The sequence below is a fragment of the Anopheles merus genome, chromosome 3R (genome assembly GCF_017562075.2).
Source record: "Anopheles merus strain MAF chromosome 3R, AmerM5.1, whole genome shotgun sequence".
Classification (NCBI taxonomy): domain Eukaryota; kingdom Metazoa; phylum Arthropoda; class Insecta; order Diptera; family Culicidae; genus Anopheles; species Anopheles merus.
The window spans coordinates 7,772,122-7,786,159 of NC_054084.1; the positions used below are offsets into that span (position 1 = coordinate 7,772,122).

At 48.1% G+C, this 14,038-nt stretch overlaps 2 protein-coding genes across 5 annotated transcripts in view; one reads left to right on the forward strand and one right to left on the reverse strand.

The window, feature by feature from the left end:
• LOC121595162 (protein Shroom) overlaps positions 1–14,038 on the forward strand; it is a 178,590-nt gene that overhangs the window by 162,264 nt on the left and 2,288 nt on the right. For all 3 annotated transcript variants that reach the window (XM_041918840.1, XM_041918842.1, XM_041918841.1), the window contains exons 8-10: positions 9,027–10,834; positions 12,260–12,392; positions 12,521–12,650. In XM_041918840.1, the coding sequence (XP_041774774.1) occupies positions 9,027–10,834; positions 12,260–12,392; positions 12,521–12,650 (2,071 nt within the window). The remainder of the gene's footprint in view (positions 1–9,026; positions 10,835–12,259; positions 12,393–12,520; positions 12,651–14,038) is intronic.
• LOC121595163 (serine-rich adhesin for platelets-like) lies at positions 1,918–6,640 on the reverse strand. 2 transcript variants are annotated; one of them, XM_041918844.1, is made up of 2 exons: positions 3,371–6,640; positions 1,918–3,256 (listed from the first exon to the last, which is right to left on the reverse strand). In XM_041918844.1, exons 1-2 carry the CDS (start codon positions 5,651–5,653, stop codon positions 2,210–2,212), a joined length of 3,330 nt encoding a protein of 1,109 aa, XP_041774778.1. In that variant the 5' UTR covers positions 5,654–6,640; the 3' UTR covers positions 1,918–2,209. The 2 variants fall into 2 exon arrangements, with proteins under 2 accessions (XP_041774778.1, XP_041774777.1); XM_041918843.1 differs by having other exon boundaries at positions 1,919–6,640.

Consider the following 14,038-nt stretch of genomic DNA (forward strand, 5'->3'; position numbering starts at 1 on the left):
TCTTTCTGTGCGGAAACTGACGCAGATTCGTCGTGATTGGTTCCGCCTAATCTGACAGGATCGTTATTTGTGGCTCGCCTGATGCTGTGAGGGAAGGTGGCGTGAAACTACACGTCAGTGCGGCGATGATGATGACACACTGTGCGAGCATAACCGCGACAGAGATTAGCCGTAAAGATAAGTGATTGTCCCCACCAAGTGCCGGCTTCCACTACCGGTTCCACGGTGGAACACATGGTTGAGGTGGAAAGTTACACACATGCACACCGATTGGGCAGATTTCTCAAACGCTCATCGAAAGGCGTTAAATCTCACAGCGACACGTCGAAAAGTAGCGGGGCGAGATTGGAATTTTGGTGGCGGGTGAGAAAAATTGCCTTCCCTGGGCGGCGGCAACACTTTCTTTCCCGGGCGGTGTGACAATCGACTATTTTTCGGTGGCCTTTTGCCTTTATCTTAGCTCAGCTGGATCACGTCGGAGGTGTGTTTGTTTGCTTCACGGGTTACTACGGAAGCAGATCAGTATCCGGATTAGAAACGTGTGCTATCGCGTGTCGCCTACTTGATCATCCTCTTGCCGTCGAGCTCTGGAAGCTTGTTTCCCCTGCAAAGCTAAAGTTTTCCAACCACACACGCGTGCGCACGTTGAGAAGTGCAGTTGTAGTAGAAGTACCAGTGTAGGCCATACCGCCGCCGAAACGATGACACTCGAAGGAAAACACCTTCGTGATTGGGAAAACAAAACAACAAACGCGAGCTAAATAATTGAGAAGGATAAACATACTTCCGAATGGCGGGCACCACCGGCCCACTATGTGCTGCGCAAACAGCCGCGGGAAGGTTGTTAACGAGGTCAGTTCGCAGCTGTGTGCCTATGCGGTGTGACGGAGCTTGGCTTAGGTTTCACTCATTGCCCGGAATGGATGCAGACGGTTGAAGCAAGCGACTAGACCAAACGCAGCCACTACGCTTCCATATGTGGAGGCTACCACCGGGAGGCTTAGTTATTGAAAATACAAACAATAAACAGAGCAGAAATAGAAATAAACACTTTACCAATTCCCGGCAAAAAAGAGTGGCCTAAACACACGCAAACGAAACAACTCCAAAGCGCTAACCTATATATCTAAGGCAGTGTAGCTATTGATGTCTCGTTACAAAACCATAAGCATTGGCACTGGATGGTTGGGATTTAGGTGGATTTAAATCCATCTCTCTCCTTGAGGACGTCGGAGCGCAAGGTTAGGCAAATGAAGTTGAAAGTGAAAAGAGATCCAACGGCTCTTCCGTCGCTGTTTATTCCCACCCTCCCTCTCAATTGTACAAGGCCGCATGTGAAGAGTGCTGTTTGTTTGATGAAACAATGAAGTTGAAGCAAAGCATTGAAGTGGGGCTTGATTTGATTATGATTTACCCTTTCCCTTTCGTGTATAATTAATTGCATCTTTTTTCTTACCTTTTTCTTGTGATTGATTTTGTTCCCTGCTTTTTATTGCATTTCTACAACTCATTCACAATTCACACCACATGCATACGAAAACCATAAAAACGTTACAATCCCTCACTACAAACGGTACCTGAACAATGATTTACACACTGAACGCATGCTTGCACATCACGAATTTATAGCTGCACGAGCAAGGATTACTACATCTACCACGTAACGAGTCCTGAACCGGTAACGCCAATTACAAAGGACGAGGATGGAAAACGCACCGATCGGAGCATAACGTCCGCTTACTCCCTAAATTGTCGACATGGTGGAAGCTATGCGATCAGCAGCGATGATGACGATGATGGTGACACGGATGGAACAGTTTCCTCATCTGCCTGCTCCGTTGCCTCGTCCTCATCTTCCTCTTGCCACTCAAGCTCAAAGAACTGGCTGGAGATGCTCAGTCCAAGAATCCCCAGTCCTTTCAGGATGAAGCGCTCGATAGCGTTGACGTAAGTCCGAACCAGTTCAGTGTGTCTGTGTGTTCGTGTGTGATTTTTGCAATTGTGCATGCTGCTTTGAGCTCGTTGTGACATTCATATGTGCAAAATGGAAATGCTTTGATGGCAGGGACCGTATAAGAATTGGCTTTTGCTTGAGTGTTTTTTTGTTTAATACTTGTGTGTGTGTGTTTTTATTTTAAGTCAAACGAGTTTTTACAATTTTATATATAAAAATAATTTACAATTCAGTCAACAACATGTTTCTATCGTTCTAGTTGCTCTTAATGGCCGATGCAAATATTTTGGCTAATGTTTCAAAAATGCTCGACACTTTTTCAAACGCTTTGGAAATGCCTGTAACAATTTCGGCCCCCGACACAGGCGTTCTCTCCGTACTTGAAGATACTGGGAGAGCAGTTGTTGTTTCTGTGGAGGAACTTGAAGTCGTTTCATCTGGTGTTACTTCAATCGTTGATAATGATATCGATTGAGTAGACGCTTCCGTTGTTGATTCGGATGTAGGCACTTCAGACGTTGAAGATGCAGTGGATACTGTCACCTCAGTGGTAGAATCCTCCGTAGTAGACTCGGATACTGTCACTTCAGTGGTAGACTCTTCTGTTGTCGAATCTTCTGTAGTTGAGTCAGTTACTGGGACTACAGTGGTAGTTTCTTCAGAAACGTCTGTCGTTGACTCGGATGTTGCGACTTCAGTGGTCGACTCTTCTGTAGTGGACTCTTCTGTCGTTGACTCGGATGTTGCGGCTTCAGTGATAGATTCTTCAGTTGTAGAATCTTCTGTCGTTGATTCGGATGTTGCGACCTCAGTGGTAGATTCTTCAGTTGTAGAATCTTCTGTCGTTGACTCGGATGTTGCGACTTCAGTGGTAGATTCTTCTGTTGTAGAATCCTCCGTCGTTGACTCTGATGTTGCGACTTCACTGGTAGATTCTTCAGTCGTAGAATCTTCTGTCGTGGACTCGGATACTATCACCTCAGTGGTCGACTCTTCTGTAGTGGACTCTTCTGTCGTTGACTCGGATGTCTCAACTTCAGTGGTAGATTCTTCAGTCGTAGAATCTTCTGTCGTTGACTCGGATGTTGCGACCTCAGTGGTAGACTCTTCAGTTGTAGAATCTTCTGTCGTTGACTCGGATGTTGCGACCTCAGTGGTCGACTCTTCTGTAGTGGACCCTTCTGTCGTTGACTCGGATGTTGCGACCTCAGTGGTAGCCTCTTCTGTTGTCGAATCCTCCGTCGTAGACTCGGATGTTGCGACCTCAGTGGTAGATTCTTCAGTTGTAGAATCTTCTGTCGTGGACTCGGATACTGTCACCTCAGTGGTAGACTCTTCAGTTGTAGAATCTTCTGTCGTGGACTCGGATACTGTCACCTCAGTGGTAGACTCTTCAGTTGTAGAATCCTCCGTCGTTGACTCGGATGTTGCGACCTCAGTGGTAGCCTCTTCTGTTGTCGAATCCTCCATCGTTGACTCGGATGTTGCGACCTCAGTGGTAGATTCTTCAGTTGTAGAATCTTCTGTCGTGGACTCGGATACTGTCACCTCAGTGGTAGACTCTTCAGTTGTAGAATCTTCTGTCGTGGACTCGGATGTTGCGACCTCAGTGGTAGCCTCTTCTGTTGTAGAATCTTCTGTCGTTGACTCGGATGTTGCGACCTCAGTGGTAGATTCTTCAGTTGTAGAATCTTCTGTCGTGGACTCGGATACTGTCACCTCAGTGGTAGACTCTTCAGTTGTAGAATCTTCTGTCGTTGACTCGGATGTTGCGACTTCAGTGGTAGCCTCTTCTGTTGTCGAATCCTCCGTCGTTGACTCGGATGTTGCGACTTCAGTAGTAGTTTCTTCAGTCGTAGAATCTTCTGTCCTGGACTCGGATACTGTCACCTCAGTGGTAGACTCTTCAGTTGTAGAATCCTCCGTCGTTGACTCGGATGTTGCGACTTCAGTGGTAGATTCTTCAGTTGTAGAATCTCCTGTCGTTGACTCGGATGTTGCGACTTCAGTGGTCGACTCTTCTGTAGTGGACTCTTCTGTCGTTGACTCGGATGTTGTGACTTCAGTGGTAGATTCTTCTGTTGTAGAATCTTCTGTCGTTGATTCGGATGTTGCGACCTCAGTGGTAGATTCTTCAGTTGTAGAATCTTCTGTCGTTGATTCGGATGTTGCGACTTCAGTGGTAGATTCTTCAGTTGTAGAATCCTCCGTAGTAGACTCGGATGTTGCGACTTCAGTGGTAGATTCTTCTGTCGTAGAATCTTCTGTCGTCGACTCGGATGTTGCGACCTCAGTGGTAGACTCTTCTGTCGTTGACTCGGATGTTGCGACCTCGGTGGTAGATTCTTCTGTTGTCGAATCCTCCGTCGTAGACTCGGATGTTGCGACCTCAGTGGTCGACTCTTCTGTAGTGGACTCTTCTGTCGTTGATTCGGATGTTGTGACTTCAGTTGTAGATTCTTCTGTTGTAGAAACCTCCGTAGTAGACTCGGATGTTGCGACTTCACTGGTAGCCTCTTCTGTTGTAGAATCTTCTGTCGTTGACTCGGATGTTGCGACCTCAGTGGTCGACTCTTCTGTAGTGGACTCTTCCGTCGACGACTCGGATGTTGTGACTTCAGTGGTAGATTCTTCAGTTGTAGAATCCTCCGTAGTAGACTCGGATGTTGCGACTTCAGTGGTAGATTCTTCTGTCGTAGAATCTTCTGTCGTCGACTCGGATGTTGCGACGTCAGTGGTAGACTCTTCTGTCGTTGACTCGGATGTTGCGACCTCGGTGGTAGATTCTTCTGTTGTCGAATCCTCCGTCGTAGACTCGGATGTTGCGACCTCAGTGGTCGACTCTTCTGTAGTGGACTCTTCTGTCGTTGATTCGGATGTTGTGACTTCAGTTGTAGATTCTTCTGTTGTAGAAACCTCCGTAGTAGACTCGGATGTTGCGACTTCACTGGTAGCCTCTTCAGTTGTAGAATCTTCTGTCGTTGACTCGGATGTTGCGACTTCAGTGGTAGATTCTTCAGTTGTAGAATCCTCCGTCGTTGACTCGGATGTTGCGACCTCAGTGGTAGCCTCTTCTGTTGTCGAATCTTCTGTCGTTGACTCAGATGTTGCGACTTCAGTGGTAAATTCTTCTGTTGTGGAATCTTCTGTTGTTGAATCATAAACTGTCGTCGCATCGGTGGTTGATGCATAATCCACTGTTGTCGTCGCGGGATCTTCACCTTTACAATAAACCTTTTCCTTAAAATCACATTCACACCGCTCTTTATTGAACCGCAAATCATTCGGGCACGATACAGTCAACATCAACCCAAGAACGCACAGATTATATTTCGTACAAGATCTATGCTCCACTAGCACAAGCTTCCTCGGATCGAACACTTGCGGACAAACCGTTGCACATGTGGTCACTGTTTCTATTGCGGTATCTCGTCTCGTACGCTCCTGAACTCCCGAGGAGGAGTATTGTCGAACGCATGTTTTCACTGCATCACTCCACACCGATCCCTCCGGACAGTGGGCTGCGATTTTGATCCTTCCAACACATGTCACATAGCCCGTTTGGCTGTGAGGCATTGCGTATAGAGAAGATAACTGTCGTGAAGTGTCATACTTTGGGCAAATGAAGCTTGCAGACACATGAAGGAAGAAAGATGATGTTGTCAGCGTCATAAGCAGAAGTGTCCGTTTAAACTCCATTTTCACTTTTTGACACACTTTTTACAGCACAATTTATGGTTTAAACCAAACACAATATTCACTTATTCCTTGAAGCTTAGTTGCCAATCTACTGCTGCTCTTACACTAGGTTCCGCTTTCCCGGTCCAGATCAATTTGCCCATTGCTCAACAGTTCGGTGCCCTTTTATATAGCGCAAATGTTCTTATAAATATATCAATAAACTCATATCGTAAGTTGGCGTCAAGTGGCAGAATTGATAGCATTTTGATAAACAATCGAAGCTTTATCATCACATTTACTCTCGTTCGCCCATCGAGTGCCGCGTGAACGGCGAATGCTCAAATACGCCAACCTAAATAATCGTCATACACTTCATTAGCTGTGACCTATCTTTGACACACCGAATCCGCGTACGTACACCGTGTATTATGAGGGTGATGTAGCAGGAAGATGTAATTCGAAAGTAAAACGCATTGCTGCAACGTGAGGCGCGATAAGGTCGAATGGTACACACCCTCCCCTACCAGCTCCCGCACAACAAATAGTCAGAAGCCACATGAAGTATCCTACTTTTCGTACATTGTTTTGATCGTGACACACGGAGAAACAGAAACAGAACGAACTAAATGTGGTGATTAAACGCAACGCCGTTTGTTTTCAAATGTTGATTTATTTCGTGCGTATTAACCCGAACCAATTCGTGACCATGTATGATCGCGGTTCTCCCGTCGCTGTTGATAGTTGCATTCTCTCCCATCAGCTGGGGAGGAGAAACGGGATATTAAGGTCACTCTGTCAGCTAGGATTAGCGACGGGGAGCATTTTTTTTTCTGCGCAATGCATCTTGCCCGAACTGTGAAAGCATTTCTCCGCCGGGGCAGTAAATGTGTCACTACAACTGCGTCCATTTTAGTGCCTTCTCTAAACGCGTCGGGGGCCTTGCTTCCTGACACTAATCAACCGTTTGTTCGTTGCATGAAGCAGTGGGGGGGAAAGTACGGCAATAAAAAAGGTGCTGAAAACGGTCCACCCGCTTCCCTTCTTCGATGGCGGTGTCGGGTCGCGGCAAGAGAATGGGCGCGCAATAAATGGCCACACAAAGACGCACCATCAACACTGGCAGCCGTCTGAACGGGCCATCTATGCTGCATCACATACGTGTGTAGACAGTTTCAGTTCACATACACACAGACACTTTCCCCGCCGTTGTACTGTTTTTCCTCTGCCGCCGCTTTTGGTCGATCACTTTCTCATAATTTCACACTGTGTTTTAAATTAAGTATCGATTTTCTTTTCTGTCGAAGCATTTTGCGGGAATGTTTTTTTTTTTTTTGTGTACAATACAAGGTCGTTGCTTAATGGTAGAATGGAAAGCATAGTGGGGAAATTCGTATAGGGATGCCAGTGCCGACAGAAAAAAAAGTCCTACTTCATTGATACGTGATTATTCATTCTAAAAAAAGGTATCGGTCATTGTGGGTAAGGTGTGACAAGTTTATTGACACACAAACTGTGTTTCCCCCGAATGCTGATAACCGGTATACTCATGTAAATTATTTGCACAAGGAAAGGTTCGTCACTATCACACTTCTCGCGTCTATCTCAGGCGTCGCTCAAGAGGGCTTTCCATCCCTGTTGTAAGAGAGCGTGCGCCGTAGTGAGTTATAATTTGCCATTTTATCAATATTTGCCCAATCTATCACTTTTTTATCGTAAATAATCATTCTATTGAAAGAAAAGAAACTGGAAGAAACATAGTCGCATAATAAGTGGATGTATATATGATAATTTCCATCATTCAGATCTTCTTCTATTTGAATTTCACTTTAATATTCTCAAACTTCAAACTGGATAATACCTACTACCATAATTGCTTCCATTTTTCAGTCAAATAAGGCTACAAAAAAGTAAACGCAACGGTTTCTTTTTTGAATCAAACCTTCGTGAACAAAACAGTGGAACGCTTGCGCCATCTTCCTGTCGAAATTGGAAGCCAGTTAGCTTCTTTGGTACGCTTAGCGCCCTGAGGGTATGCAATGTGTACATGTTGCTGCCCCAGATGGTATGCAATTGGCGGTACATTTCGAAACGTTCGTTTGATAAATGTTCAAAATTAGTTGAATCGAAATCTAAAGTCAAATGTAACGTATTTCTGCTCGTTTTAAAAGACTCTCCTGGTCGACTGTTCCTGTAGACTGTTCCTCAACATTAAGACTAAAAAATATTGTTTTATTCCAAACGAATTTATGTCATAGAAAATGAGTATCATAAACCTGTTCAACATCAACCCCAATTCTAACTGCTCCATTCTATTCACCCAAATAACACACTTCCTCAATCACAAACCTACAACTCAATTAATTGCCACACAACCACAACCACCAACCCGCTTAAAGGGCGCTTCTCAAAACCACACCCCGAGCGCACTGACAACTTTTTTTTTTTTTTGGACCGTCAATAATTTAATTCCATTCAGCTCATTAAGATGCAGACCCGCCTCAAAGACTTGTCCTCTCCACTCATCCTCCACATTTGCCTTGATTTGATCCCTTCGTCCCTTGCTCCCCCTACTCACACACTTCCCCACTCGCCTGCAACCACAACGAATCCCGTTAATCTGCGTTCGGTTCGGTTTTCTTTCGCCCATCGAACCATCTGCGCGCACATTAAAATTATACACATTTCGTTATGACCTCTCGCACGGCCGAGAGGCCCGGTGGCCCTAACCGGTGGGAAAAAGCATTCGGGGGACTTTTGGAGGTGCGATAGGAGGAAACAAACCCGACGAAGAGAGATAGAGTGAGAGAGAGAAAAAAATGTGCCAAAAAATCCAACCCCCCTCAGGGTTTTTTTTCTTTGTTTTGTTTCGAGTTCGGCTGCTCTTGATGATGATGTAGAAAATGCGAACATGCGAAAAACGGTTAATTCGTGTCGGAAGTTGGCCGAGGGAAGGAAGCGGAGGGCACACGGCCCGAAAGATTCGGAAGCGTTTGGGAAAACAACAGCAGCAGCGTGTGTGCGCGTGCGCGTGCAAAGGGTTGGCTCTGTTGGAATGAGAGGAACTGCTGCTCAAGTCCAAGAGAGCTGAACAAAGCAAGCAACGAACCTGGTAAGGTTTTTTTTTTGGGGTGTTTTTTTTTCAGGAGTTCAGGAGGGGGGACATACGGGAATCTGGTTTGGATTTCTCTCAGCAAAAGCACAGTTCGACATCCGCGTTCTTGTTTCGCTCCATTCAAAAAAGTTTGTGGCATTTGGTGCATTGGCAGCGGGCACGCAGCGCGTACGGTGGTGTGGTTTGCGATGTACTGTGATTGGTGTGTTACGGTGCTCTTTAACATTCCAATTCTAATTTTGCATTTCTTTGCTTTTTTTCTTGCTCTCCCAAAAACAGGAGCAACTCGAAGGCTTCCTACCTGCCGAGGCAGCCACGCGACAAGCTGCACTCGGACCCGGACCATGGCAGCTACAAGCTGACGCTGACCTCGAACGAGGACTGCATCAATCATAACACGGGAGTCGGCGGCCCGAACACCACTACAAGCCCCACTACAACCACTACAAACGGTGCTGCGGGCGGCGGAGCACACGACGGATTCCCGGAGGAGATCATCACCGCCTCGCCGAAGTGTAATCTGCCGGATGTGCTTCCGCCCGGCGTGAAATACTCGCTCTACTCCACCAACAACAACAACAACAACAACAACAACAGTGTGAGCAACAACAACAGCATCAACAACCATCACAATGGTATCAAGCCGAAGCCCCACTCGGCCCCGATCATCTCCACCGCCAACAGTCTCAAGTCGCTGTTCAACTTCAGCACCTCCTCCTCCACCACGTCCACGTCCTCCTCTGAGGCCGCGAAGGACCGCGATGGACCACAGACACCTCCTACCGGGCCTCCCCCCGCGCTGGTGTTCAACGGCAATGGCAACGCGAGCCCCCCGCTCGCCCAGATCCAGGCGACCTCGCCGAAGTACACCTCCCAGTCGTCGTTCGATCTGAAGAAGACGCAAATCCTGGACACGGTCGATGTGCACGGCGGAGGGGCAATGTACCACCAGCATCACCATCAGCACCATCTACACAACGGCACAATCCTTGGCCTGCCCCAAGCGGCCCCAACCACCAACGCTAGCGCCACCGCCACGCTGACCTCGATCGCCTCCATCACCCACACGGTGGTGCCGGAGGAGATGGAACCGGTGGCGGAGGAGGAGCCGGCGGGTGACGAGCAGCATCCACTGCCCGCCGACGATACGGTACCGCCCCCGCTGCCCTCCACACCCTCGCCGGCGCTGAGCAACCACGGCAACTCTGGTCTGGTGTGGGCCACAGCGCAGCCACCAACTGTAAATAATTGCGCTGGAACTGCCGAAAAGGTGGGCAATTTCGAGCAGCAGCGGCAGCACCAACACGACGCCACGGTACTACCACCACCGACCGGCGGCAGTACCGTTGCAGGGGCCGAGCGGGCCCCGAACGAGCCAGCGCTAGACAGTGAAGCTTCGTCCGCCAGCACGTCCACACGCGACGACGATGCGTTGTCGTCGAACGACGCAGCAGCAGCAGCAGCAGCACCAGCAACAGTTCCAGCGGTTGTCGTGGCCAAAGAGCAGGAAGGAGAAAGTTGCCCCAGCGCGGCCGAACCGCTCGTAAACGGTGTTGGTGGTGGTGTTAGTGAGCACACGGTCAGCGGATCGCCAGCGGCGCTAGAACGCGTCACGAGGGAGATCAACCTGTCGCCGGTGGTCGGTGACGCAGTGGCGTGTGAACCACCATCGCCACTCCCGCTTCAGCGGACGGAAATAGTGCTGCGCGTGCAGGCGCCCACGTCCGAGGCGGCCTCCCAAACGGACAGTGACGACGCCGGTCTGGCGCGTGGCTTTGCCGAGCTTACGATCGACTGTGGCAGGCGGCCGAAGGACCAGCAGGACGCGACCGCGGTTAGCCAGCAGTGCTCGAACGGAGCGTCGACCTCGGTTGCAACGTCGACGGCCAGTCCGATTGGCAGTCCGCCCGGTACGCCACCGAGCGGCAAGGAGCAGCAGGGACAGAAGTTTTTCGCCCCCTTGTCATCGTCGCCACCGCCACCGTCAACTCCGCGCAAGCTGCACCCGGAGGAGATCGATTGCGATAAGCTGTCGCACGATCTCGTTAGCCAACTGTCCCCGTCGGACAAGCTGCACACCATACTGGGTAAGTGTGTTGGAGGTGTTGGCTTTTGTTGTGATTTTGTAGACATAAAGGACTCTGACAAGTGATACGATGTGATAGGATGATCGTTGAAAGGTAGTGTGAATAGCGAGAAAAGCTTGTGAGCAATCGCGTTCGAGATGTTTTAGATATCGTTTTCGCTCGCAGTAACAAAATGGGCTTATAATTACCCCCCGTTCACATACCCGATCCGTGCGGTGGTGGGTGGTACATTTCACGGGTGTTTTATGGATACATTTCCATTTCCAATGATCCTAATAAAACTGTCCCAACCCCCAACTTCGTGCGAAAGTGGAACAAAAGCCGTTGACCAAAAGGGCAGTAAAAGAGATTTTCGTTCAATTTCCCCGCAGTAAAGCAACGAAACAAGAGGGGGGGAAACAAGGGTACCAGCGGCACCACTCTAACTTGCTTTATGATGATGGGTGGTATAGGTGGTAACAATGCGCCACCAAGTTTTCCCACCTTCTTTGGGTTGGATGATGTAGATTGTCCTCCCCCTTGGATCTGCAAAACAAGCATTAAACGAGTGCGATCGCGATAAAATCGAAAGTTTGTTTTGGAAAGAAGACTCTAACAGGGAAATAATAATAGCACTGAAAAAAGCCCTTACCTCGGTGTAGGGAAAAATGGTAAACAATATTGGGATGTGTGCTTGTACACAGGTGTGTAGGAAAAGCAAACACCCAAACACGGGCTGTAACACTCAATAATGCGTTTAATAGCGGACGTTGGAAAATGAAATGAAAAACTGTACCTCAGAAAACGTTGATTGGAGGTGGTATTGGAGGTAGAGAAAGTAGTAGGTACAAGCAGGCAGTCGCGAGAAATGGTGAAAAAAATCACCGTTAATTTGAACATTTGTTTCCGTTTTCGATTAGGTTTAGGGTTTTTGGAATGTGAGCAGAAATGGAATCATTTTTGTTTTCTTTTCGGAAGAGCTTTATTAGTTGAGTTTCTAGAAGTTTCCGTCTCTCTAAGACGTTGAGTTGTATGAGATCCAAATAATCCAAGTAGGTCCATATTGTACCAAGGCTCAGGTCGGAGGAGATCTTGCAGTATGAGCAAACTGTTTCATGAAACCATTAACACCACGCAATGTGACGAAGTTCCTCTATTGTTGTTGTTTCCCCCCCCTCAGCGGATAAGATCGAATGAGTTGGAGGGAATAAAGCTCCCCCAATATTGCACACTTCTAAGCCACACAAAAAGCCTTTCGCGTGTAATCGTGAGAGACTTGTTGTTTTGGGGGTGGGGGGGGGGGCGGGAGGTTGTTATGCAAAGTGTGTGGGAGTTCACACAGTTAAGACTGCGATCAACGACTTCCGACTCCAGACGTTACACCAAGCTGACGCATAAACCACCTACCTCTCGTGTTTTTAATATCCATTCTCTCTCCCATGACAGCGCCGAAAACATTCAAATCCTCGTCGGACTACGTGTCCGACCTGTTCAACATCCAGATCGCACCGCGACCGCTCAAGAAGGATGCCTCGACCGCAACGCCAACGGAAGCAACGGGTGGCGGTACACCGAAAAGGTAAGCAGAGTGGTTCTAGTAGCATCTCGGGAGTGTTGCGAGTAGCCCAATTAAGCTGTTTTGTTTTTCGCCAATTACTTACGAGCTTTTCCCCAAACAATCTGTTTTCTAAACCACCACCCTACCAGCCCGCTCGATATTCTGACGTCCAGCTCGACCTACTTTCAAATCTCGGAACCGAAGGCCAAGCTGATGACGCGCTACAGCCGCGAGATGACCCTGATCAACGGTGATTGCTGTGATCTGACCAAGAAGAAGGTAAGTCACCCAAGCGGGAGGATTATGGGGAGATAGATAGAGAGAGAGAGAGAGAGAGAGTGACCATGTGTGTGTGTGAGGGCTAAACTGGTGCGAGGTTGCGGAGAAGGCACGTCCTTCACATGGTTCGTGGTCGTGTGGAATGTTAGCGGATAGAAATGGAAAGTAATGCAATTACGCCGCCCCGTGCCCCTTACTAGAAAAGCAATTGTTTTCTACAGTTTGAAGTACGGTGCGATGCTGGTCAAGAGGCTCTAATTCGAGACCTCTGCACTGTAATTGTAACAAACATCCACTTTCGGTGGACATTCGGTGAAGATAATTCAGCGAAAGCTGTGTGTGTGTGTGTTACTGTCTGTCTCTCACGCCTCGCAATTGTGAATCGGAAGTGCGTGTGCCGCATCAGAATGTGAATGTGTACGCCCTTTTTTCTCCTGTGTCTGTGTCGAGTAGGAACCCTGCCTAAACGAAAGCAAACGCCGCTCGTGGGACATATGGGTCATATGGTTTGAATCACTAGCGGCGGCATGCGTACCTCTTTCCCACAAACCATTCCAAACCCACACGAGCGTGTGTGCGAGCGCGCGCGCTCTCGGGCTCATGCATGTGTTGCCATGGTGTTTTGTCATCGCTGCGCAGAGCCCGTCATAGAGCAGGAGGCGACGACCGCATTGGTGCGCTGTAGTTCTCGCTTCTCTGTGATGCTGCTCTCGGTCTTGCTCACTGCCACACGAGCTGACAAGCTGAGCGGCTGGCTTATAATGCCCGTGCTCTTATCGTGCCTTGTCTACCCGGTTATCGATGTCATCGAAATCGTTCGTTAATGGCAGGCGATCTTTATCGATTACAGCATCCCAGCGGCAGCAGCTGGTAAGTAAGTGCAAAGGAGGAGGAAGCCGTTAAAAACCAAGTGACTGGAAGTGTTGTGCAAATAGTGTGTGACTGCTTAGCCGAAAGACAAAGCTAAACCAAACACACCAACTCCTCAGGCACCTCCTGAACCCGTAGTTCTTCCTTTGCATAGCGGGTTTTTTTTTGTAAGTGAATATTTGTGTAGGATGTTGTCACCATTGTGTGTGTGTGTGTGTGTGTGTGTGTGTGTTGTTGGGATCGCTGATGAAAAATTGCTTCCGATGTTTGTTCCGACGCGTTAGGCGTTAGGTGTCTGCAAGCAATCTTCAGTTCTATTTGAGTTGGAGGTTGCTGGCTGATCTGGGTGATGTAATGTTTGATGCGCGATGGACGAATTTTGAAGTGTTGTTTGCCGCTTGCAACCTTGGACGAAGAATTGATTAACAGACAAATACTCCAGCAAGCTCTCGTTAAACTTTGTGGAGGAATGATCACAAAATTGACATAAAATATTTGAAAGAGTGGCGAGTTTGAAG